The sequence below is a fragment of the Falco peregrinus genome, chromosome 4 (genome assembly GCF_023634155.1).
Source record: "Falco peregrinus isolate bFalPer1 chromosome 4, bFalPer1.pri, whole genome shotgun sequence".
Lineage (NCBI taxonomy): Eukaryota > Metazoa > Chordata > Aves > Falconiformes > Falconidae > Falco > Falco peregrinus.
In genome coordinates, this window is record NC_073724.1 from 96090763 (window position 1) to 96117045 (window position 26283).

At 36.2% G+C, this 26283-nt stretch overlaps 1 protein-coding gene across 3 annotated transcripts in view; it reads right to left on the bottom strand.

Annotated features, from left to right (window-relative positions):
* Window positions 1-26283, bottom strand: part of NBEA (neurobeachin) — a 509659-nt gene that overhangs the window by 218985 nt on the left and 264391 nt on the right. For all 3 annotated transcript variants that reach the window (XM_027792046.2, XM_055802616.1, XM_005241160.4), the window contains exons 37-38: window positions 16059-16167; window positions 12189-12355 (exon numbers count right to left, since the gene is read on the bottom strand). In XM_027792046.2, coding sequence (XP_027647847.2) covers window positions 12189-12355; window positions 16059-16167 — 276 coding nt within the window. The remainder of the gene's footprint in view (window positions 1-12188; window positions 12356-16058; window positions 16168-26283) is intronic.

Genomic DNA, 26283 nt, shown 5'->3' on the forward strand with positions numbered 1-26283 from the left:
CATGCTTTACTTTCCTTCATGTTTTCACATAGCACAAGATATATTATGCATAAAAATTAAGGCCCTCTTATGGCAAACTATCCCAAAGGCTTCAGTAGTATTTCTAAATTGGGCCTAAGAGACATCAGATTTAGCTTCCTCTTTATGTATGTTTTTATTGCTTCCTACAATTAGTGCAAATGTAACTTCTAGTAAATCATCAAAACAAATTTCTTACACAAGAATCTTCCCTAGATTCAGATTGTGACTGTAACAAAACCAAAAAGCATTCACATCCAATAAATATAATTTGCTATCAGGATAGAAGAGAAAAAACACTGGGAATGTGAAAAATAAGTACACAAACTCTAAGAAATAATTTCATTTTAATTTTAGTTTGTTGACATTATATATACAGAATAATTTTTAAAACGATGGTTAACATTCTCAATTTGAACAGCAGAAGTATGTGTGTCATGCATTTTTTTGTGGATTTTCTAATAATCTAGAAAATTGGATAGTTTTCTATATTATTGGGTTTTTAAATGGTTCAGTGCTATTGAATGTTTAAGAAATACTTCTGGCACAAGGCAGTATATTCCCGAAGCTGAAACAATCATTAGACTCTGATGTTCATCTATTTTATTGAACTACCCACAGGGAGCTTTATGGGCATACTACCATGTCAAGGTCACAGGATTAAGTGAGCAGTGATGACAGTAAACAAGCCTTTTCTGTATATTCTAAAGGGTCTTACTGAGTTACTTAAAATGCCATAAACGTAAATAGTCTTCTATCTCTACAACACATCTATGACAGATGACTTCAAAATATAACACTCTTGTGCAACGGAGCTTTACAACCTAACCGACAGCCTATATTATTGACAACAGATACCAATATACTGTGGAGCACAAATATTGGGAGAAGCTTTCAATCTGTCATCGTCAGATATTTTATGTCTGTAAGTGTATAAGAAATATATCTACATATACATCAGACCTCTGTGTGAACAGGTACTACTGTGGAAAAAACCCAGAGCTTCCAGGTTAAGAAAAAACTGTTACACAGAAAAAGTAAATACTGCAACAAATGTATGACATCTATACAAGCCATGTAAAAAGAGATACTGAAATCAAACATACAAAGTACTTTCAATACCGACTTGAATGATTTAATTACTCTTTAGAAGTTTCCTGTGCATTACCATGTCTATTTTATAAATGAGGAAAGCAGTACAAGTGAGTACAGCAACCTCCAAGTCCTGTGAAATCTGACAGACACGCTGTTCCCGATTCAGCCAAAAATAAACCTGTGCAAACTTATTTGTTCACTCTTAAAAAAACCCACAAAATCAATCAATCAAACAAACAAAACCAAAATCCAAACCCAGAAGTGATAAATTGACAGAGAAATGTCCGCTGAGAATATTTTCCAGAAATCAGAAAAGTGAATTGTCTAAAGATGACCTTCACAGTTTGGTACCTGTGAGCATGCAGACTGTGCTAACAAAGCGCATACAGAAACACCAAACCCAAGGAACTCTCCTGCTAAGCTATCTTAAGGTAAGATGGAAGGGGCAAGGCTCTGGTTGCTGGCCTCTGTGCCCAACAAAGCATGCTCCTGCTGTACACCTGCAAACAGGACCTATGCAGCACTTGGGAGCAGGAGTTGCACCCATGCTTGCCTGTGACTCCCCTGTAGTAATACTGCACGGTATGGCTCCAAGCAGATTAGAAATTACTGCAGACAGAGTGAGAGGAGATAAAATGAAATAGGCACAAGCACCGTCTTCCTGCTTGATGGTGAAGGTACGGATAGATGAAGGCTGCCATGATAAGGACAGAACAGGTACTGCTGCGAGGAGAGCTTTGATTTCCTCAAACATGGGACTATCAGCTGACATAAAAACATGCTACACAGAGATAAGATTTTCTTTTTAGCATCAGATGACCTGTATGATTGATGCATTGACTTAGGAAAGCTCTGAGGTAGTTTGAAGGAGGATGATGTTGTACCACAGAGAAGCAAAAATGGGAAAAAAGCTCATGTTGAAGGTTGATTTTGTTTTCCCCCCGGGGGGAAGAGGGGGAGGAAAAAACCCCAAACAACTGAGGAGACATTAAAAACGGATCAGTCTATTACATATCTTGGCTGATTACACATGGCAATAAGGAAAATGGGAAATACAGGAACTAAGAAGTCTTAGTATCCAGAAGATAAAACTTAGGATGGTATCACAGAAGCTTGCCAAGACAAAATAGTGTTTGTTCCTGTGAAAAACAAGAAAGAAATACTTTTTGTTTAGCACATAATATTTACTTCCTCCAAAGTTCAGAAACAGGCATGAAACATATTTATTAAAAGTCTAGGCAATGTTAAAAGGGAAAAAAAGGTAGTACTGCACTTTGAGATAGAACAGAAAAATCTCTACCACCACCTCTGAAAGAGGATGGACACATGAGATATTTAGTCTTTTTAAACAACTAAATGAAAAAAACGCAAAATTTGGTGGTAAGGGACTCATTTATTAAAACAACAGATCTTAAAAAAAAAAAGTTATAAAAAGATGGATGTTTTGTACACATGTGTATGCTAGGTTGAAAAGTAGCTTAAGTTTTGTAAGGTATTTTAGATGTGATTTCATTCTCACTAGGTCAAGTTTTTTTCAGAATACCTAAGAGGAATTACATTTAGAATGAAAATAATCACTGAAATGGAGTTCCTATTTCCAAGGAAAGATGTTAAAGCTACAGAACAACCAAGTTTAAATCCTCCAAACTTAGAAAATTTCAGGAAATTGGTGGATAATCCCCCATTACAATAAACTTGCCACAATTTCTAAAACTGAAATTACACATACAATGCCAAATAATTCTATGTGGAAGGAAGATAAAATATACTAAAACACTGCTATGGTTGTAATCAAGATCTCTTTAATAAACTCACATAATCAAAAAGGAAATGTAACAAGAAAAAGAAGAAGAAAAAAGCAGACGGCAATTCCTGACCACTTGCTTAGCAGTTCTCTGAAAATTCGTGAAGTGTGATTCCAGATTACTGGAAAATAATGCTATGTGGTCTTAAAAGGGGGAAAACACCCACTAAATGTTTTTAAACATTAAACTAATGTTTACCTTTGACACATGTAAGGATCCTAGAAGGATTTATCAATCAGTAATTAATCTAAAAATAGTAATGTAGCTTTATTATGAACAATTTCCTTTACACCTTTGCCATTTTATTTATTTATTATTTATTTACTTATTTATTATTCTTCTACAGCATAATCAGAGTGATTTTATAACACAAGAGTACTTACTGTTCACATAGACTAAGAGAAATATCTAACAATAAAGGAATCCATGAATGGTTAATACTTGGATATTTTTTTTTTATGAGTATCAAAGGTTCATGACCAGAGTAGGAATTTTTTCAAGTGGGAGACTGTGTGGATTGTTTTGTAAATTCTGCTGTATTGAACTTTTAATTACCAACTTTGATGAAGAATCAGAGAAAATCCACAGTAAAACTTGAGGTGACAACAAGCTGTGAGAATTGTAAGCATAGCACAGGAGAGTAATAATGCAAAATTATTTTTAAAAGTCTAAAATATATAAGACAACAGAGAGAGACAACAGTCTAAAAAACAATTAGAAGTACAGATACAAAGCAGGAAGTGATTTCCAACTAGTAGAAGGGACTGACAGCCTGCAAAGTGGTTCCTGCAAGTACTGACTGAGCCTACAATCTTATTTTAGGATGTTTATTTTAGATGTTAGGATTTAGCATCAGTGAAGCTATAGTGTGAAACGAATTGAGTTGTGCATTGTTGAGGGCTCACCTGCCATCAGGTGCCCAGATCGCAGTACCTCATTCTAAGGAAGATGTAAGCAAACTGCAAGGAATCTAAGGCAAGACAGCAGCATTATACAAGATATAGGTAATTTAATATTTAATATTAATTTTATAATTCATAAAATAAAATTAATGTTTAATAAGATAATCAGCAAAGAAAGACTGAAAAATTTGTGTTTGTCTAGTCTGGAAGTCAACAGCCTGAAAGGACAGTATCAGCTTCCAAAGACTTTGAGAAGGGCTAGGTATAAAACCAGGTATACTTAATTTAATTTGTAGCAAAGAAAATGATCCTATAATGCACATGCAAATTCAACTATAAAGCTATCAAAGACATAGAACAGGTTTTCTAAGGTGTTTGCAGATTTCTACTCCCTCCCTCCATGAAAAGGGCATGCAAAGCATGTGATAGGGATGTTCTAGACTATACCTGCCCCAGTGCCTGAGGATGATTTTATCTCCAGTTCCTTTCCAGACCCTACTCTGAAAACCTCGAATTATTTTATAAACAAATGGTTGGACATGAATATATTTCCAATAAAAATGTCCAAAGCACATTAAAGTTTTGAGAGGAGGGGAATAAAAATGGCTCCACTGGGTTTTCACTTCTGGTTAAACTTCGTATTTCTGATGTTTCCAACAAAAATGTCTAAGAAGTCTGTCAAAACACTATAGATGTTTCTCTTGGAGAAAACCACTTTCTATGGCTTTGCATTCATCCTCTGTAATCTACATGAAGCATCACATGAGAAAGAATCCTGGAGTGTAATCATGCTACAACAGCTTACTGTAATTTTCATTCGTGAGGAAAAAAGGCCTTCTTAGAAACACTGAACTACAGCATCTTCTTCTTCTCTATGGCTTTTGCTCCTTTTTATTCTTTGCTATTCGTATAAAGAAGATGGGAAATCCACTACTATATGGCACAGGTATTACTAAATAGACACGGGAGAAAAAGTGAGAATCATGAGAAATTCTTCCCTCATGTTTTCTACTGAGTTTCTACTTCTATCTAAATTGGAGGCAAGGAAAGAAGGAGCACAGGTCCTAGAAACATTGTCTAATACCAGCAACAGTTAGTGCAGCCTGCTGATATCCACTGTAGAGGCTGTTTCCTCTGCAGGAACTAGGAGGAAAATATGAAGAAAGGCAGATGGGCTTTGAAGCCCTACTGAGATGTGGAAACTTCAAAATCAAGAGTGACTGAAATTAAGAGTCCTCAGGAAATCCTGAGTTGAAAATTCAAAGAGTCTGAGTATTAGATGGACTTATCATGTCTACTTGTCCTCTCTTTCTGTTTCTTAAGCATTCACTTACAGCTGAAGATAGGTTACTAGATGGACCTCTGGTCTGAACCATTACAGCTGTTCTTGTGGTTGGTGTCCTGGAAGATGAATGGCTGGATGCATATGCGCGTGCCAGCTCCATGGCTAGACTTAAGAAGTAGCAGAAGTCCCTCTCCATTAAGGCTGGCCTTTCTCTTAAATGTATACTTCAAACATTCTTGTTACTCCTACAATAAAGATATTGATAGTAAGTTGACTGTATGCAATTTGGAATTGTATTCTGATTGCTGATTCAGTTAAATACTCTACTGACATCTAAAGATCTGTTGTTTCTAAAGCTTAAAGAAAAACAACATTGGCAAAACTTTCCTCTTTGTGTTTGCTATGAAGCAAAAGGGGAAAAACAAATTTTAGGCAGAAATAGAGAACATATTGAAAAGAGGTTGAAAAAACAGAGTAAAGAAGAAGAAATAATTCTCTTACTGCAAAACTAATAATGTGAAAAAAATGCAGAAGCCTTCCTTCTTTAATATGAAATACAAGGTACTGTACTTTCTACAGATAAACAAGTCTTTCCATGCTTTTCCCAACATTGGAAAACACTACCTCTTTCCAAAGAAAATCTTTTCTTTGGAGGTTTCTTCCAGCTCTGGAAAAAAAATAATTCATAGTGAACAGCACAACAGTTCGAAACAATTGAGTAACCTCACACAGAACAGAATAAATCTCACGTAAGCAAACTGTGCACTCACTCATACAGCCCATCTCCGGTTATACAATACTCCTTTCTTGGTGGGTATCTCTATGCTTCAAATAACATTCTACATCTAACTTCCTATAATTAGAAAAGGACACAATGCTTCTATCCCCCTTTTTCCATTGTGCTTGTCAAATGCCACAGCACCATTGGCAAAAGCTCCTTCAGATAGTCTCCGCCTTCCATCGCAGCGGTAAGCAACTAGGGAGGCTGAAAGGAACAGGGTGCGCAGTGGGTAGGGGGTGTAATATCATGCATGCAGAGCAGCAGGAGCAGCACAATGCTGAAAGCATAGTAAGAAATCTAAGGAGATTGAAATACTCAAATACTACAAAAGAGTGATCAGATTAGAAAAACAGTCTCAAATTTATGTTTAAATCTTGCTCCAGAAGGATGAGTAATACTGGACCTAAAAAGTGAATAATGCTGACACATTTGCTGATCTCAAAGTATCTCAAGTAGTGCAGTTAGGTAAAAACAACAGAAGACAGAAAAGTATTTTCTTAATTTTTTTTTTTTGTGATGAAATGATCTCAGAACTAAGTATTTGGAACTTGCAAGCGGGATAACTAATGAATGAGCTGAAAAATATGCAGTTCCATCAGATCAAGGATCTATTCTGCAAAGAAGAATAGATTCCACCAATTCCAAAAACACAGAAAATTCATAAGAACTTCTTCCAGAATATGTGGAAGAATGCAGAATCTTAACAGGCCCTCCGACAACGGGCATGTCAAACACACTTTGGGATCCAGTAGGCAGGATCTGGTCCTCCACCTTTTCCACTGTGCTAAAGCTCCCTTTGTAATTTATGTCTAGCAGTTAAAATGAGCCAGAAATGCATGAATAGCTAAACCAGATGAAACAGATCTGCAGTGGGGGACAGGATAGGCTGTATCTCTCTGAACTCCCCAAGACAGCAGCTAGTATAAAGATGGAGTCAGAGCATGCCAAAGGCTGGCTGTAAAGGAAACTCCTTCTTACTAAATTCCTGTGTTCTGGTCTTCCCTGCTGTAAACTGGAAACACTTGGTTTAGAAGCAGCACTGTCCCAGAATCAACTTATTTAACTGCCAAGCCCCATAGGCTCAGAACGGGGGAGTTCTCTTTCCGCACTCACCCCCCCCACTGGCCCCCAGCACAACCCAGTCTTTGCAGAAGCACATGCTGTAGCGAGAGGCAAAACTAGCTGTCTGGCAAAAAACTTTTTATTTCCAGCCTGTCTCCTCAGACGAATTTGGTCTTCACCACAGAATGAGTTTGACAGCTCTGCCCTCCACCATGAATGATTAATTTGTTATGGGTGTCTAGTTTAACCAAAGATGGATTTACAGAAAAAGCCCTTGTATACTTGCTATTTGGTAAAGCTGCTTTAATGTAGGTGGAACCTCCTTCATCAAATCATGGAAAGCAAGAGAAGCAAGGCACATTTTTAAATGTCATTTTTCTCATTATAGTAATCCTCTTGTGTATTTCAAAACTGATAATGTGAAAATATCTATGACAAGTATTTCATATCTAGATTTAGAACACAAACTGGAATTCAGAGCCCTTTGTATTGCCCTAGATTGCTCTAAACCTATAGAAACTGTAAGGTAGAGCTATATATACAATATTCTTGAACAACAGTTTTAGAAAAATTGAGATGTCTGATTAAAACAAGAAGCTGAAATAGGAGAATACTCCAAATAAACATGGTAACAGATTATGGCCCCAAACACAACATGCATATAGCTGAGAAAGAATTTGAACTGTGTGTACAGACAGGTTTCACGAAACTTTTTTTTTTAAGAAAGATCTGTATGGGGAGAGAAGCAGATGGGGAGGAAGAGAAGCACCATATGAAACTGACAGAGAAGACAGAAGGAAGCATATGTTGTGACATGAAGACTATAACCCTGAAAAAAGCTAAGGGTAAGTGCTGACTTAAAGAAGCTTTGAACGCTAAGCTATGAAACACCCTGTTTGATTCTTCCTGAGTTCAAGGAAATAGGATGTTGCATATTCACTCTGAATAAGTGGCAATGCATCAAAGAAATAACCAACTCAACAGTTTCTCATCTGAATGGGAAAAACCTGTAGAATTCTAATTTTGGTAGAACGCTGAAATTAAAGAAGAGAAAACCAGTATGTTTAGGGTAAGCTATTATGAAGACGCCTAAAAGTGCCAAAATGAGGAAAACATAATTAGTTTGGTATAAGGGCACAAACAGGTTTTGTAACAAACTAATGAGATTTATTTTGAAATCTATTATTCTTTGTCTGAGATATGAAGGAGAAAATAAGATAATTCAATAATTTCCTTGTGTTTTAGAGGAGCTGATGCTCACACCTGCAAGAAATTGAGCAAAAGAACTTTAGTCTTCACTTCAAGAGGTGAAGAGAAAATATTTGTGAAGGGGGAAAGAAGTTAACACTGATAAACAATATACAAAATCAAGTTTTTTTCAAAACCGTTATTTACCATTTTTAGAAAGGAGATGAAAGAGTTAACAGGTTCTCAGACCAACGCAAACTGTACTGATTAATGTATGGACAGGGAGAGGTTGTACAATGTTACTGTGTTTGTAGGCATCTATTCAAGTGGTGGAACACTAGCATGTAATTAATTTCTCCTTCATAAATTAATGGCTAATTAAGAAGGTAATTGAAATGCAAGTCACCTATGATTTTATGTTATTTTAAATTCAACTATCTCTATGTAACTATAATCTAACTTAGAATTGAAAGTTTTGTTTTTTTCTTGACTTACACCATTCAACTTCATTCTTGTTTCTTCAATCATTTTGAGACTTTTATGATATGTTTAAAATTCATAATTCACAAATACTATAGAATTCAATTCATCAGACCTTTTGTTTTTCCTCCCAGTGCTAAGTTTTTATGTTTCTTAATAGTCTCTGTTTCTTAATGAACAAAGAGTAAACTATGTGGCACCTACAGTTTAAACACAGTAAAAGCTGGTTGCTGGTTTCTGCAAAAACAGTACACGCAGACACAAAAGCTGGGGAAGCTTACAAACCATTGCGTTGAGCCACAAACACAAGGAAAAATTTTCTCTGCAGCTGGGTCACATTTCACAAAATGAGCCCTTAGTATTTTATAACATGAGCATCTATTTGAAAAATTTAGAAATTGTTCTTTACCTTGAAAAGAGATAATAAACCCCACATATATATGTATTAGATGCTGCAATTATCAGTAAATCAGTAGCTGCAGATCGTTTATGTGATAGAGAACTGAAGCTTTTAAGAATCGCAGTCACCGCCCCCTCCAAATAGTTTCTTACCTATCTTACCATTTTGGACGTCAAAAGGTATTGCTATTGCCCAAGTATTTATCATGTGGGAGTGGTTGCCTATTTCTTCCCCTGCCCTTTCTGGGCCTGGGAATGGTCTCTGTAATTTCAATAAACGGTCTCCATCTCCCGATGTAGGCAGGAGACCAGCAGTGTGCCTTCGGAACTGGGAACGCTCTCCCTGACAGAAGTGGTGGAGTCACTACAGAGGTCTAGAGGTCTGGAGTGTCAGCCTGGTGGTTTTTTTTGTAAGTAACTGTATTCCAGTCAGACTGTATCTCCCGGGCACAGAGAAGCATCGGTTTATAAAGAGACTGCTAATGCTGTAACTGTGTGTCAGCAATTAAAAACTGAGACTGGAGGCTTGTTGTGTCTCCTGCTGGCCAAGACCAGTTATGTACAACTTTAGAACCCATCTCAATTTCCATCATAGAAAAAATATTGCAGGAACTACCTAATTAACAACAGTTTCTGCCTTCTGTGCCTAAGCAGTTTAATGAGACCCCTCTCTATGTTCTGCACTTGAAGCCTTTTAAACCTGCCCACTCAGAACCAGTGACCTCGGTCCTTAACAAGGCTCCAAGGTTCTCCCACTGGGCATCTCCCCTACTTGCTGCCATCCTAGGCCTTTCCATTCACAGTCCGCTAGGTCTCATGACAGAAGGTACACTTGGGTGGTGGATCACACAGCTGCCACGGCACACATGGTAAGACCTGCAGTGCAAGGCTATTTGCTTCCTGATCAGCTCCTGCAAATGGGGAGCCCCACTTGGAGACCTTGTGCTGCTGTCACCATGCTCCCCTTCTCAGGTTAAACAGCAGCCTGCAGCTAAAATACAATCAGGGCAACAGCTGCACCTAACACCACAAGTGCCAAAATGGGAAAGCAACATTGCAAGTAATTGAGAAGTAGAGACACCGGGGAAGTGGCATGACAGGAATAAAATAAGAGTTCCTTTTGCTTGATGTAAGAAATTTGATAGGTTTGTCACAGGTGTCAAGCTGCTTCATGGCCCATCAAAAACTATCATGGACTGACGAGCAAAAAAAGCTGCAGCAGTGGTCTGTTGCCATTTAGGATGCCATCAACAATCCAGGAGAGGAAAGTTATCTGGCCCAAAGATGAGATGGTCTCCTGAAGAAATTAGTGACCAGGATCTGGCTTAAGCCTGCAAAGTGTCTGCAGCCACTCACAAATTTGAGCAACATTATTAAAAAAATTAAAAGATGTTAAAAGGACTGAAAATTGCCCTTGTTTTCATCAGGGTCGTCTCCAGGTACACAGCTTTAAGCTTTAACTAGAGATAAACATAAGCACCCATTATTGACTAAAGCTGTTATGAATTAACCATACCACAATCTCTTTTGTGATTTTTTTTTAATTTCCGCCAGAATGCTTCTGATGTTAAGACTACTGAGTTTCTATAAGACTGAATTTCCACACTTTCTAGCACCTTAAGAAAGCAAACCATCTCTATCGTCACTGAGGAAACAGTGATTTCTTTGGAAGATATAAGGATGATGAACTTGAAAAATATCTGCAAGAATCAACTAGACAGAAATGCAAAAGGAATGAACAGTATATGTGGTATTTATTAAATATTACTGATGTGATGTGTCAAATGTATTGCTTGGACACCTTTCTAATAGGCTAAAAACCTACCTATATATTCAAGTTAAATCCAAATAGATTTTTTGAAAGAAAATATTCATCTATAGAAAAGTTTTTATATTAATCTAGCAGTCTCAACTAGATTTTCACTGAAGAAGTTTTTCAGAGCTAAAAGGGAACTTTGTGTTCTGCTCTGATTCAGAGCAGACTTAAACAGGATTTAAGTAGAAAAATCAAGCTGTAAAAATTTGGATATTTGGAAGCAGAACTTCCTTCATTTGTCTTCTTTGAGCTGTTCCACTCTGAATAAATAATCAAGTATTTCTGGCTAGAATGCACAAAGAGACAGACTTGGCAGTCTCTAGCTTTGCAGACAGGGCACTCACATGACAGACCCAGGTTCAAGACCTTGCTCTGAAAGAAGGAAAGGAGCAATTTCAGCTCAAACCTTCCACATGAGGGTCAGCACCTTAGCCACTGGCTATTTTTATGATTCAGAAGAGCAAGGCTCTGGTTTTTGGCAGCATATATGAAAATGTTTAATTTATTATTAATAAATTGAATTAATTTAATTTAATAAATATGTTGAATAGAACGAACTCTAAAGCTAGACTCAATACAGCCCCAATTAAACCCTCAAATACTACAGTAACAGTCACATACAGTAGAATTATATATTTTGGATCTTTTTTTATTTTTTAAATTATTTTTTCAACAGGAGTACCTGCAGACTTGAGCTGCACTTAGGTTATGTTCAGCTTTACACATGGTATAATTAAGTAAAATTTGATTTAAGCATACATAGCCTGACTGTACATGGCTGGCACTGACTACTGTTTTGTTGTAGGAGAATTAAGATTTACCAGTGGATCTTACCTGTTCATTACTTGCACAGAAAAAGCTATAAACAGAAGAAAGCATTAGGCAGCAACTCAAGTGACGTGATTCTGCTGGTTATTCTAACACTGACTTACCCTATAAAGCTAGGCAAATCATTTTGACTCTCTCTCCTTTATTTCAGGCTTCCTCTGCTGACGTCTACATGGAAATCTTGACTTCTCTCAATACCTCATTCACAACACTTCACTCAGATTCTAATACTGGTAGGAGCCTCAAAAGCTACTGATATACGAACAGTAAAACTGCATTATAATCAACAAATACCTGTTCCAATTGATTTAAAACATGGTAAAATATTATGTTTTCAAAGGAAGTTTGATCTGTAAATCTTTAGCAAAGAAGACTCTTTGAGAACCAGTTGAAGAAAGGACTAACAGAGAAAACATATTTTTAGCAACACTAGCTCTTAATATGTTCATATTTCAGTTGTACAATGACCACTTCTCTTAAACTTTGGAAGAAACCCTTAAAACCCATGCATTTAACGACTGCATCTTACCTGTGAGAAACAGCTCCCCAGGCACCATGCTTATTTGTTAGGATGTTGAGTATCTTCTGTTTCAGCTGATTGGCTGTAACGTGATCTCGATGCTTGGCAGCACTGATGAGATGATCACACATCTTCTCCTCCTCTCTTCTGTCAGCAGCATACTGAGCACACTGTGACTAGGAATGAAAGTATATCCACTTCATAAAAGATAGGCTATTTAGAATTGCCTTAAAATGATTATTTACTAAAATTCTTCAAATATGACAAGAATTCATTATAATACTTTTGAGAGGAATAGGACACACCATTAGACTGAAACAGTTCTACTACTATATATTATCCATGAAAAAGCACTGAGAACACTTAAAATTGAAATATCAAGAGCAAAGGCAATTGCAATTAAATTGCAATTAAGGAATTGCAATTAAAAACATTTAGCTACACATCTCCGTGCATATATTTATGACCATAGATATGCTTTAAAAGTTGGTCTTTTCATTTAAACTTTAAAAGTTGTAAAAGTTTCATGTGTTCTTAGGTATGAAATACAGGTATAAATATATAGCATAATATATATGAAAAAATTATGTACAGTGGTTTTGATTTTTAAATTGCAATAAACCCTAAAATTTAAGAGCCATTTGGTAATTGTATTATTATGGATACTAAAGAGAAATTCCTTTAAATACAAAAGGAGTATATTTTCTATTTCATATCATAACATGAAAAAATTTCATAACATACTACCACTTTTAAAAAACCCCGATGGTTAAAAAAATTGCTCATCTTTTAAACTGAAAAATGTCTAATGTTCTCATCATGTTTCCTTTAAGAGAGAATTCTTTCTGAAAAAACCACCATGGTTATTGACCTTCATGCAAATTTGTTTCTAAAACTGTCAAAACTCTATAGCGTAAAACTAAAAGTTTTGATAAATCCTTCCTTTATGTATAATAAGCACAACGTAATTTTTCCATTTCTTTTCTCAAAATCATGTTATGTTCAAATTCAATTTCGCCTCCTAGTAGAGATCCTTTCAAAATGTCTAAACAAAGCAAATGTAGCCATGCTAATTAAAATAAATCCATAATAGGATCATTTTCTAGGTATAAATTACAAAGGCTAGATTATTCTCAAAACAGTTAATTTTGAAATCACCTTTTGAGAGACATTTTTGCATGCACAGTTATTGTGCATCATTTTAGAACATTTAACCAACACTCAGTGCTGTAGCACAGTGCTGAATAGAATCCCATTTTTGAGTATTGAAAAGAGCAATGAAAATTAAGTTAACCTCATACTAAACTGTAGTTTATTCTTCATCTTTCTGCACACTACCTTTTTAGTACAGATCACATTGGCATTCAGTAAGATTTTAACAGTGGTCTTTCCACTGTGTTACAGCCATTATTTCAAGTAATCTATCTGGAAAAGAGCAATCTTTACACTAATTCATAAAGGGTTAATTCATTTTTCAATTTATCTTCTTGTACAGGGAAGCACCAATTAGTACAATGATGTGCCTTAGTAATGAGGTTAATATTTCACCAGCTCATTGGACAGTAAAATTAAATTTTCATTTTTCTTCCTGAACAATTACCAAGGTTAACAAAATGAAAGTTAACTGTGAAGCACCCACTCTGGGAGGAATTTCCCTGGCCCTGACTGCAACTGGAGTCACAGGATAAAACGTAGATGCTGGACCATGGCCTCCCCGCTATGCAGGAGACACAGTAACTTGGTGCAGCTTGGGGCAAAACATTTCACCCATAATGATTCAATTAAAGTTTAAAAGGTAAAAATAAAATAGCCACTCACTTCTCTGGCTGAGAGCAATGATTAACATGTACTAAACCCCAGAACATACACCAATACAGCTTATTAAAACAAAATGACAGATTTATAATTATGCAACAGAAAACTACCAGAAATCTCTTTGTCCCTACTACTTTCAAGTAGGATGAATAATAAAATGTTCAGTTATATAGCTACCATTATTAAAGACAATATATAAAACATTCTTTCAGACTTTAACCATCACCTTATTTAAGTACATATGAGTTTCATGTTTAACACAGGGTACATTTCATAATTTTCTTTTATGACTTGCCGAGTTTATCTTACTCATCTAAAATGTGTAGCTGAAGTTTTTCATGTGACAAATATAATGAAAATTTTCATATATGAAAAATGTGTTGGATTCTTTACCAGACAATAAGACTGACTTAAGGCTATTCCTTTAGGGAATTTAGTTAATATTCTAAATCCTATTTGCTAACAGAAGCTGGAAGTTAATTGAATATTTTCATTTTGTCTAGAATTCTGACAGATCTTATACCTCAATGTATTCTTCAAAGAGCAGATAACTCAATCTTCTGTTGTCATCTTAGGTTACTGGATGATGCTTTGATAAATATCAAATGTTATTTATTGTTGAGGCAATATGAAACTTCAGTCTGACAAACACTTAATTGTAAATGTGATTTTATCTAAGTTCAAAATATCCAGTATATGCTTGGTAATAAAGTTGTTGCAATCCCATATGACAAGTGTCTGCTGTCTGCTCTGACAAAATGAAGTAAAGGTTATGTGTATTCAAAATGACAACAGATAGCTGTGTCTCACACTTTTCAGCTAGGTCAAGGAGCACAGGAACTAGTACATCAAAGTGCACATTTGAGAGAGCTGTTTCAAGGAGATAAAAACCTCATCAAAACTAAGATTACTGGATCCTATTTCTAGCCACCAGGTGCTTGTTGACATTTTCTGACAGATGAATAAATTGATACAGCTATTTATTATCATCAATATTAAGTCAGTCTCTCTTAATCCTAATGTTAGGTCACTTGCACATTATAATATGTGGAAATGTATCTTTGTGCATACATAATTCCATATACACAAATGTATGTAAAGACAGGTAGGTTTGTAAATAATAAAAACCAGTAATGCTGTAACATTGTATAAAGCGCCATAAAAGTGCAAAACCATATTTGATAAATTTATATAAAAAATGAAATTTCAACTCCACCACTTTTGTATGACCTTGTTTTAAATATGAACAAAAATAATACTGAAGAAATAACAAAAAACTTGTTAAACTAAACACACTTTAAAAATAGCTTTTTTGCATATTTGTTTCATTTTCAAGCAACGTAATTTAAATAGTATACTGCAACACTTATTGATGAAGAAGTAACTGAATGTTGACTGCTTTTAGGAAGAAGAATTATAGACATTAAAGAGTCAGCTGCTCTGTTACTTCTTCCAGTATGTAAGAAGAATAGACATTTTAAACACAATCTTACTGTTAATAGTTAATGATGTCTAACTGGCAAGAAAGATGCAATATCATATTTCAATATATAAATTATAGGAAGTAAATGTTCTCATGCGCTTCAAAATGCAAAATGTTCTAACAAAATTATCTTAAAATACTAATTCTGTTTAACAAAACATTTCTATTTCTTACGTTTTGTGAAGAGCCTTAAGTGTTTTAATTGCTTTTCTTTCTTACTGAACTCATATACAGTGTTGGTAAAATCCAACAAAAATCATTACTAATGTGAATTGCATTACTATTTGCAATAAATCAGAAAAATTCTTCGTGAACTTAAGGGTCTGCCATAACAGTTTAGACATTCTGATTAAGGGATTTCTTCAAGCTGTAAATGTTTTCATGAATTTCAGTGAGATGAGAAATTAAACCCATTCCTTGTGTTTGACATTTACCAAAGCTTTTAAAAACTGGTTTTAAAATGCCTCCAATGTAAATTTCTTTCTTGGAAGAAAAAAAATATCTTTATTGTATGGGGTTAAAGTCTAGGTGACAACTGAGTGAAAACAGAGAAACAGAAATGCACCAACTCTCAGGCTTACCTCAAACTCAGCATGCTTGTGGACGTCTTCAGCCCTTTGTCGGTTCAAAATAAATTCTGCTTCATTTGCAACACGCACTATATGGTCTTTCATTGCATGACATAATAATCTAAAATAATAAAAAAAAAATAAACCTTTGTATTTGATATACTTCAAATAAGCTATTTCAGTAGTTTTACTTAGAATGGAAAAAAATTAAAATTCATGAAACGACTGTAATGCAAATGCCAAATCAGCTGACATGAAAAATTTAATTGTATCCAAAGTTATCTGCATTTGTGAAAGCACAAATAAATCATGTTATATGGAAAAGGCTTGCTATTTATTATTGAAGGGAAAAGTTATTTATGGAAGTATTGTATTTTGAGTGTGTTTTTATCAGCAGACTCAATATGAATCCTGTACTATCATAAAAAAATATTCAGACAACTGCTTAAGCTCTTATTGATATCATGATATCACTAAATATAAATATTCAAATTTCAAAGTCTTAAAAAAAGCATGAGATTATGGAAGGTTTAAATTTCTATTAAAACTGCAAAATATTATACATCTCTTGTGTATGTTTTTCAAACACTGGAGTGAAAAAAGTGCAACATGTTTCCAAGTTTTCATGGTGTCAGAACTAGACAAATTTTACTTAAAAAGAAGGAAAAAATTGATTTAAGATTGGACTGAGTCCGAGGATGTCAATCAGACACCTTACATTAAGACTCTTTTAAAGACCACCAAATACCATGAGATGCATAATAAAATTGCAGCATAAACAGCACTGTGTTGTTAATAATGCTCTTAATAATATCTTATTGGGCAGGAAGAATGGAAGCAACTGCTTGCTTTCTTGTCCCTACAGTCCATATCTAAGTTTGCCTGTTTTATTAAAAATTACTTTGCTCTTCTTATCAGCAGGGAGGAAATATCTTTCAGGATGCAGAGATCTGACAGGTCTGTTTAGGATCAGGAAGAACTGTTTCTCTTTGTGTCAAATTGGCACACGGTCTGGGATTTTCTTTCTTGCAGCATCAGGGATACACAATTTCAGAGATTCTGACATTAAGAATGTGAAATTTCTAGCAAATTCCATCATAAAATTGGTGTCTAGTGCTTAGAAACACCTCAAATGAAAGTCATGATTATTAGAAATTAAAACCACGATTACTAGACCTTACACCTAAAGATGGAAAGATTTGAACTCTATTCTTGCCTTTGGCATGTTGCCCCATTTGTGAAGGATGGATATCACTTACCCTGAGTTAATGTTTAATATGGGTGTGTGGCATGGGAAGACATAAATGTTGGGGCCTCTGTTTAGAGGTAAAGACAAACAAGCTCAGGTCAAGGTTTCACAGTGAATATTCATGCTTTTAATAAGCTTTTTTATTATATCTAACCCTTTGCTATCCTTGAAAGCAAAAGCTTTTTGGCAAACTCTAAGCTGAAAGACTGAAGTTGCCTCCGTTGTAGTCCTCAAAATTTGGCTTTATTTTTTAATCTACCTTGCTGGAATATATACTTTCTTATTTTACTACTGTTAAGTGTTCAAATGTTTGTTGTTAAGAGCTAAGTGTAGAACTGCCCTCAGATATGGATTAGGAGTGAGCATTCATGACTTTAACAAGCTTCTCTAAAATGAGAAAATACTTGAAGTGAGTGTTTAACCTCTCCAATGAAATTTTGCATCACAGGTCTTCCCAAACTTTTCCATATTATATTAACAACTTGGAAGCAACTAGCTAGGATTTCAAAAATGAACACACAAGATTTCAAGTGTCTGCTAGCTGTACATCCCTTCCTGAATGAATAAAATATTGACTAAATAGAGCACAATGCAAGTTCAGTATCTTCGAGTCAGCTGTGGTCCAGGCAGGATTTCTAGTTCCAAATGGCTTTAGGTGATATTGATAGGTTTCTTAGAGACTCCCTGCCACCAAGAATTTGGTGAGAAAAGATCGAGACTAACCTCAGTCCACTGGGTTTATTATTTGGGACATCTGGACATAGTTTTTATACCTCAAAAAACAATGTAAGCTGCCTTTGTTCATGAACAATGATAAATACATACCATCTTCATTTTATGTGTATTTATCTGTAGTAAAAAGTGTTCACATTCTCTATGACCATTTATGCAATAAAACACCTACAAGGGACTTCAAATGGATTCCCAGAGAAAGCTAATTTCCGCAAGTTATAAACAAATCTCTTGCCAATACTCAGCGAAAAGATAGAAAAATAAAATAAAATAAAATAAAAATCTGTTGACACTAGTCTCTGACTGTTTTACAGAAAATGAAAACTTTTATAGACATCCAGCAGATGAATCAAATTAGCTGGCTGAAACTGCTGGTGACCACAGTGGTATCTCCTACCCCTCTAAATGACCTTTCTGCTACAGAGACTGAAAGACCTGATGCATTTGGGAACAACACTGGAGTTGCTACAGCTTTTGGACAGCACATCAGGCAAACTAAGCCAGATTTCAGGTAACCTTGAAATGCCACAGGTCTTCAGGCTCCAAACTCAAGGAGATGACAAATAACAGGTGACCAGAGAACATGACTGAGCACTGGGCCCTGACTGCCTACAGCACTCAAATCATAAGCCTGGCCCCCACTCATTTTTTGGCTCACTTCCATCCAGAAAATGTATAGGCATGGTCCAAAAGACAGCTTACTAAAGACACATGGATGAAACCAAATCAGCTTAAATTCTTTCCAGTGCTACCCAAGAAAGTTCTGCAGGTGTTTTCACACCACACCCCAGCACACATCAGTCTAGTGGGCAGCCCTTATGTTATTCCAAACAATCTGAACTAAACAACGTAGTAATGATATCTTCAGGTGAAAAAGGAACCATACAGGCTTCAGGGAAGAGCTGGACTAAATGCTGTGCAAGATGAATGAAGACACTCCATTCTAACAGGTGCTAACCTTAAGCAGTATGAACATAGGCCAGTCCAGCCTATTTGGTTTTGTTTAAAACTACAGACATATCTGCCCTCTTTTTGTTTGCTGTCAAAAATTTTATCTATGGGATATCTCAATATTATTTCAACTGTATCTAGCCAGTTGTTTCATACACTCTCATATATTTATCACTGCGATTTCTTCAAGAAAAAGATAAAAACCTGTTTGTATGTGGTCAGCACATTGGGATTATGACAAAGGTAAAGCCAAGGCCTATCAAAAGTATATAATCAATAGATAATATTGTATCAATGTGTGCTACTAAGGTACATATTGTGATTCACTTACCTTAGGTGCTTGTATGCACCTAAGATACAGCTTCAAAGACTAGGTAAACTATGTTTTTGCATCTGGAAGACCATTAAGAATTATGCTAGCCTTAAAATCACTTGCCAGAAAGACAGACTTCTTCAAAACAAGAAGGATTAAAATCTAGGCCATCATTTAGAAATTGTGCATGCCTCCAAAAGAAGCCTTGGCCTGGATGTTTTGATTTATAAGTGCAAGAATGTAGGTCAAAAAACAGAACCATAATATGTTAAAACAGTTAAATGTGTTGACTTAGCTTTGAAAGGAAAGGCAGCTACCACAAGGTCAGTGAAGCAATGCCTTAGAGAGGTTTTTGCAAGGAAACTTATGTGCTTGCTTGAAGTTGTTAAAGGAAACTTGTTACTTCTTGAAATATAAAACACTACTTAAAAAATTTTTGGTACTGATTTTTACTTCTAATGTGAAGTTATCCTGTATTCTCAAACTATATTTCTACTAAGGAAGGGACTGCAAAAGTGTTATTACTATTATATCTGGATTACATCACAGCCAGCTAACTCTGACTGAATGTCAAATTCATATAGACACAGCACAACTCAGCATACTGTCCTAACTGGGTTACACCTGATGAACATGCATCATCCTTTGAACACTTAGCAATTTACCTAAATCCTTACTAACTCAATCACATGCATGGCATAAGATTTTTTTTTAAAAAAAAAAAAAATTCAAGAAACCTCAGACATTTCTGGCATAAGAAAAAGTGCTTACAACTATCTTTTGGATTCTCATATAAAAAATAACAGGAAGGATTCAGAAAGGATCCTAAACCAGGAAAAATCTCACACTTCGTAGTTTCAAAGGCTGCCAATACATTAAAAAAGTTTCCCTTCACATACTGTAAATAAGAGAAAAACCCAAGGACCTCTAGGTCAGCAAATTCACTCCACTGCAACATGCAGCTACATCATACAAACTCTTTCATAAACTCTCTTTAGTTTATGAACAGCTTTTTCATGAAATCTAACTCATGAAATGTGTCTTCAGTTTATGAAAACGTAATTGAGTGCTTGCCTCCAGCACAGCTTTGGAAGGTCCTCTAAAGGTTAAAACCCTATTCCTTTCTAATCCAATATTCTTCAGCAGTCTTTACTGTTTCATTTTATGCAAATGTTGCCCCTAGGTTCTCACAATTCTTCCTTCTGTTGACCTTCTGATATTACATCTATCCCTATTTTACTAGGGCAAGTAAATCAGCTCTCTGACTTTTCTTGTATGGCAAAACAGTTAGTAACAGAGATTGCCTTTTGGGCTTTTACTAATTTCATACACTGATTTTACCTTCTCTGCAAGTGCATAACCAAAACTGTCAGCAGTATTCTAGACAAGTTCTACTTACTATTTACATAGTAACATTAATACTGACTTATTTCAATGGAAATACCTTTTTTTGATGCAATTCTAGAATTTTGTTTTCCTTTTTCTTAGCCCTATGTTCTATGATTTTGCACAATAAAATTTCAGCAATAGATCGGTCTTTTACTTCCTCAGACCTTTCCAAAAGACGAACCAACAGTGTCTAGCATATATTCTCAGGAACATGAACTCCATATACTATAATTTGTAAAATATTTAGGTAACATATTGCATTGTATAATATCTGTATTAATGCAAATTTGAAACCCACCCAATATATTCCGATTGGTATTTCAGTCATCTGCCTAGCTATGTTTCCCACCCACAGATTTTTACAGAGCACTCCTTTTTTGGGGAAAAGTCTATCCTCTGCACCTTTCCCAAACCATCATCCTGTACTGGAGTGACCAATCAAAGTAAGAAGGAGCTTGAGGCACAAAATACATGTATACTTGTTAGTCAAAGGGAAGATCTGAAATTTTATAGCAGTACCACTTTTATTCTCCTTCGAAAATAAAACATGACCTTTAGTGAGTTCTCCTTATCACTGACAACTGAACATTTGTTGTGATTGAATTATACTCACTGTTCTCACCCACCCTTGTAAATTCTCAGCCCGCCTTAGCAAGCACCACCCTCAAAAGACCTAGTAGATGGATGTTGAGACAGTGATGAGTCAGGCCTTTTGGTCATACTTAATCTCTACACAAGTAGTCCTCTCAGAGGGTTAAGGAGTTGAAAAGTGTCACCACAGGCTTGCTGTACTTTTTGTACCGTTCTCCAGTAATTCAGGATTTGCCAAAAAAACCCACCCAAAAACCAAAACCACAACAAAAAAATTTACCTAGAATAACATTTGGCTGTATCCTGTGTGACCATTTATTCAGTTGCACCACTGAAACTCCTACTAGAATTGAAGCAAGTGTGCTGCTGTTTCCTTCCCCAGCTGAACTTTAGAAGTCCAGGGTACTTACAGGTTAAAGGAAGTTGTGAAAAAGTACATGTAATCAATCAGATGCCCCTGTTTTTCAGATATTGGGGTTTAAAAAGGCTGGATTGTGGAGTTCCACATTCCAAGAAGTCACTCAAGGAAACAGCCAGAGCCTGGGAGAATTTTTTTTACAGTTTTGGGAAATAGAGATGGTGATAAGACTATACCCAAACTGTCTTGGAAACACATAAAAAGTATAAAATGTTTGCAACATGGATTAGGACAGGTTGTGAAAAACAGTGCTATTTGTACAATGATCAGAATTGAAGGATGAAAACTTGTATCTCACTAGCTGTTCTGAACTAACTTTGTTGTCCTGCAGTCCATTCTTCCTAGTAGAAATCTCAAGAGAGAAAAAGGGCTTGTAGCTGTTACACTGCTAGATAAAACAATTGTGCTTATGTTGCCCAGTCTTTCATTTGAGATAAACTAAAAAAGCAGATCATTCCCAAGCAGCAATTTTCAAAACAGATTACAAAATGAACATTTGTTATAATTTAGCTAAGGTCTTGCTTCCTCTACTCATTCCTGAAGTTCTGCCAACTCACATGTTCAGGGAAACAGATGTTTCTCTGACTTACTTTCATCAGATGCCCATAGCTTAATTTTTCCAAGAAGCAGCCTGGAAACATGCCACTTTTTCACCAAACACAGTTGTTTTGACAATTATTACTCTTAATGGCATTCACAAGAAATGAAACCTATTGTTGCACTTGGTATCTATAATAGGATTCATAGACTGGTGTAACTTGAAGAGTTTGAAGTTCTACAAGATGCAGTACTGCTACAAATACTTTGAAAGTAAATTCCTACAACCATTAGAAGGCAATGGCTAACACAGGGGTCTGATTTCTAGCAAAAAGCCAATAATGAAGAATTTACTAGAGAAAATTTTGCAACTATAGCATGAAAGACCAGCTACTTGGCTACTACATAAGCACATTGGCAAGATAAACTTCATGGAGGGTAACTATTAATGTTTCAGAAATGTCACAGAAGCTATAACAGACTTGGTGAAGCTCAGTTGACTACTAAGAATCTATTCTACTTCTCATAAAGATTTTCTATTTTGCTTAAGAATTTTCTAAATCTAGAGGAATCTGTCTCTTTGAAATAGTGACCATCCCGTAAACATCCAAGACCAGCAGTTACAACTGGAATGGCCTGCATCTCAGAATCAGCCTCCCCATTGAGATATGACTGGATCAGGCAAGGCCAGAAGCTGAGAGGATGCCTCAAAACCTCGAACAAATCTAGGAAGTCCAGCTGTACTGACCTCACAAGTACATAAGTGGTTACCATAACAATGTACGCTTTGTCTAACACAAACTAATTATTAGTCTGGAGGTAGGGCAAGGACAGCTGTTGTAAAGAATATGAGATTATAGAAAAGCATATCAAACAGGGAGCTTAAGTTTACACCTCAGCTGGAGCAGAAATACAGATATTCAGTGCCCAGTTTTACAGAAGTATCTATGACAGGAATCCTCTACTGATGGAAGATGGCATTTAGGATGAATTTCCATAAAACAGCCACTCACAGATGATAAAGGATTCCTCCAATCAAAGTTACACTTGGTGAGGGTGACAATACAGCAACAGAATTCGGTTACATCTGTCAAAGACAGAATAATCAAACAACTTTGTTCTTATTTATATATTGTAATTGAGGGCTATTTTCTGCCTGGATTTACACATACTGGATTTTGCACATCAGGCTAGAATCCTTTGCAAGTTGTTCTGGTAGGCCTACATAATATCCACGATGTCTGAAGACCATATGTCTCGTATTCTGGGATGATTCAGGTGATCTCCCTGTTTGACCTCAAGGTTCCTGTGATCAAGATCATTGGCAAGACAGAAACAAGGAACAGCATCCTTTCTCCATCCTTCTTGGACCCAACTACTAAATGAGTTCTTCAAGGAGTACCTAGGGATCCAACTGTAAATGCATGTCATAAATCAAATATGGCAAACGGCACCATAGATACACCTTTTAACACAGTGCCTGAACATTTAAGTATTGTGGACAGTGAATAATGACTGTGAGCTCATTTACAACAAACCAAACATAACAGAACTGCCAAACTGCAACAGAGGATGTCCAAAAGAAAATTTGCTGCAGTTACCCAACAATCCTAGTTGAGGTAACATGGAAAGAATGTAAGTCTTTATTAGCTTCCTTTCAGGATTTAATCAGCAATTCATCTAAATTCAAACAAACACAAATTTCCAGTCTATTTAAACATTCTGCTACTCTCTCCAGGAAATTAGTGAAACCTCTCCACAAAATAAGGTTTAAAAGAAAAAGGCCTCCTGTGAATTTTAAGTATGCTTGGAGATCCAGTTAGGTGGATATGCAAAAGTATATATTTTCATGGCCAAAGGCAGAAAGCACACTTAGGTACAGAGATGAAATTACAGAAACAAAGCTTACAATTTTAAATCTGAGATGAAATAAAGTCTCATGATTCCTCAAATGTATGTTATGATCTGACTACCCCTGCTATTTAAAATAATGAAATTATCTAAGTAATCAAGGAAATTATTTTAAATAAAAGAACAAGGTCATCTCTTTAAAGAGGTGAGTGTTGTAAAAACATAAAGGGAGAAGGAAATGGAAGATGAGGATAGTAATCGGATTCTGAAAGACTAATAGATAATGATCTGTAACATCCATCTCTTAGGCAGGATAGACCCCTGAGGTACTCCACTTGTCAAAGGCATCAAGGTAGAGTACAACCAATTAATCACAACCCTCAGAGCCCCATTATGCAGCCAGTTTTCTACCTATTTAGTTGTCCATCCATTCAGAATGTAATGTTCTAACTCCAATACATGAATATTGTGGGACACAATGTGGAAACCTTGCCAATGTCAAGGTAAGATGTACAATGCTCTCCCCGTGTCCACAAATCCAGTTTTATCACAGAAGACAAACAGGTTGGTCACGCGTGGTCTAGCTTTTTTAAATCCATGTTGACTGTTCTCAATTACGTTCTCCTTCATGCAGCCAAAAGTGTGGTCCAAAAGGACTTGTTACATGGTTTTCCAAGGTACGGAAGAAAAACTAACCAGCTCACAGTTCTCTGGCTTTAGTGGATTACTTTAAAGATGGGTGCAACATTTACCTTTCTCCAGTTACCTATGACCTGGCCCAAGTTCCTTGACCTTTCAGAGGTAATAGTGATCAGCCTTGCAAGGACTTTCACTACCATGAGATGTACCCCATCAGGTATTATGGACATGGTATGGTATGGTATGGCATAGAACAAGCTATCTCAAGGAATCCTTGACTCAATCCTCATCCACTGCTGGTGGTTCTCCTCCTTGAACACTTTCACTAAAAATAGAGACTTGAGAAACCTTGGTGAAGACTGGGGCAAATAAGGCATTGAGCACTGCAGTCTCATATAACACTAAATCATCCATCACATTCAGCAACAGGCCACATTTTCCTTGGTCAGCCTTCTACCACTAATGAAGTGGTAGAAGCTCTTGTTGCCCTTGATATCTTTCAAGTCTCATTTCCAGTTGTGTTGGCCTTCCTGACAACATTCCTTACATGTTCAAGCAGTGTTTCTAAATTCCTCCTTTCTAGCCTGCTTCTACTTCTACCTCCTGTGTACCCTTTTTACACCAGAGCTTTACTATAATTTCCTTGGTTAGCTAAACCAGTCTTGATACACAGACTTTTTTTCCTGTTCTTGCACTTGGATGATGCTGTACTTAAAGGCCTGCCACCTTTCCAGAGGTCTCTTGACCTCCATATCTGCCTCTTATGCAATCCTACCTATCAGTTTCCTAAATAAGCTAAAATCTGCACTCATGAAGTCTGTACTATGCTACATCCTCACTCCACTATTTCATAGCAACTACAGCCAAAGGTGACATTAATTACCACATTCAAAATCAGCAGATCCAGCTGTGTGTCACTCTTAATTGGTTCATCCTGTATCAAGAAGTCATCCCCAGCACCCTCCAGAGATCTTCCTGACTGCATGCATCCCACCCTGTTGCACTTCCAGAGGATATCAGAGAGGTTAAAGATCCCTATGAGAACTAGGGTTTGTGATCCAGATACTTCCTCAAATTTTTTAAAGAATACTTCTTCCTTTCCTTCACCCTGAATGGGTGGTCTGTGACAAACTCTCACCATAATGCCACCCTTACAGGACTCTCTTCTCATCCTGTCCTGCAAGTTATCAGCCAGACTGTCATCAAACCCATTGAAGAGCTCCACACATCTGAGCTACTCCTTCACAGAGAAGGCAACATTCTCTCCTTGCTTTCTCTGCCTCTATTTCCCAAGGAACATGTATCTGTCCAATTGTAGCACTTCTGCCATGCAGTGCAGGCCCTCCCACCAAACCTCATTCATTCCACTGATGTCATAGTTTTGTGATTGCATGTGGAATAATTTCTACTGCTAGTTTCCCAAGTTGTATGCATTTGCATACATATTTACTTGAAGTGGGTGCTCCTATCTTTTCTCTTGTTGTCACCCTACACCCTTTTCTTTTGACCTTATCCATCAGCACCCCACTTAAATATGGGTTGTAATCTCCCTACCACATAATTCCTA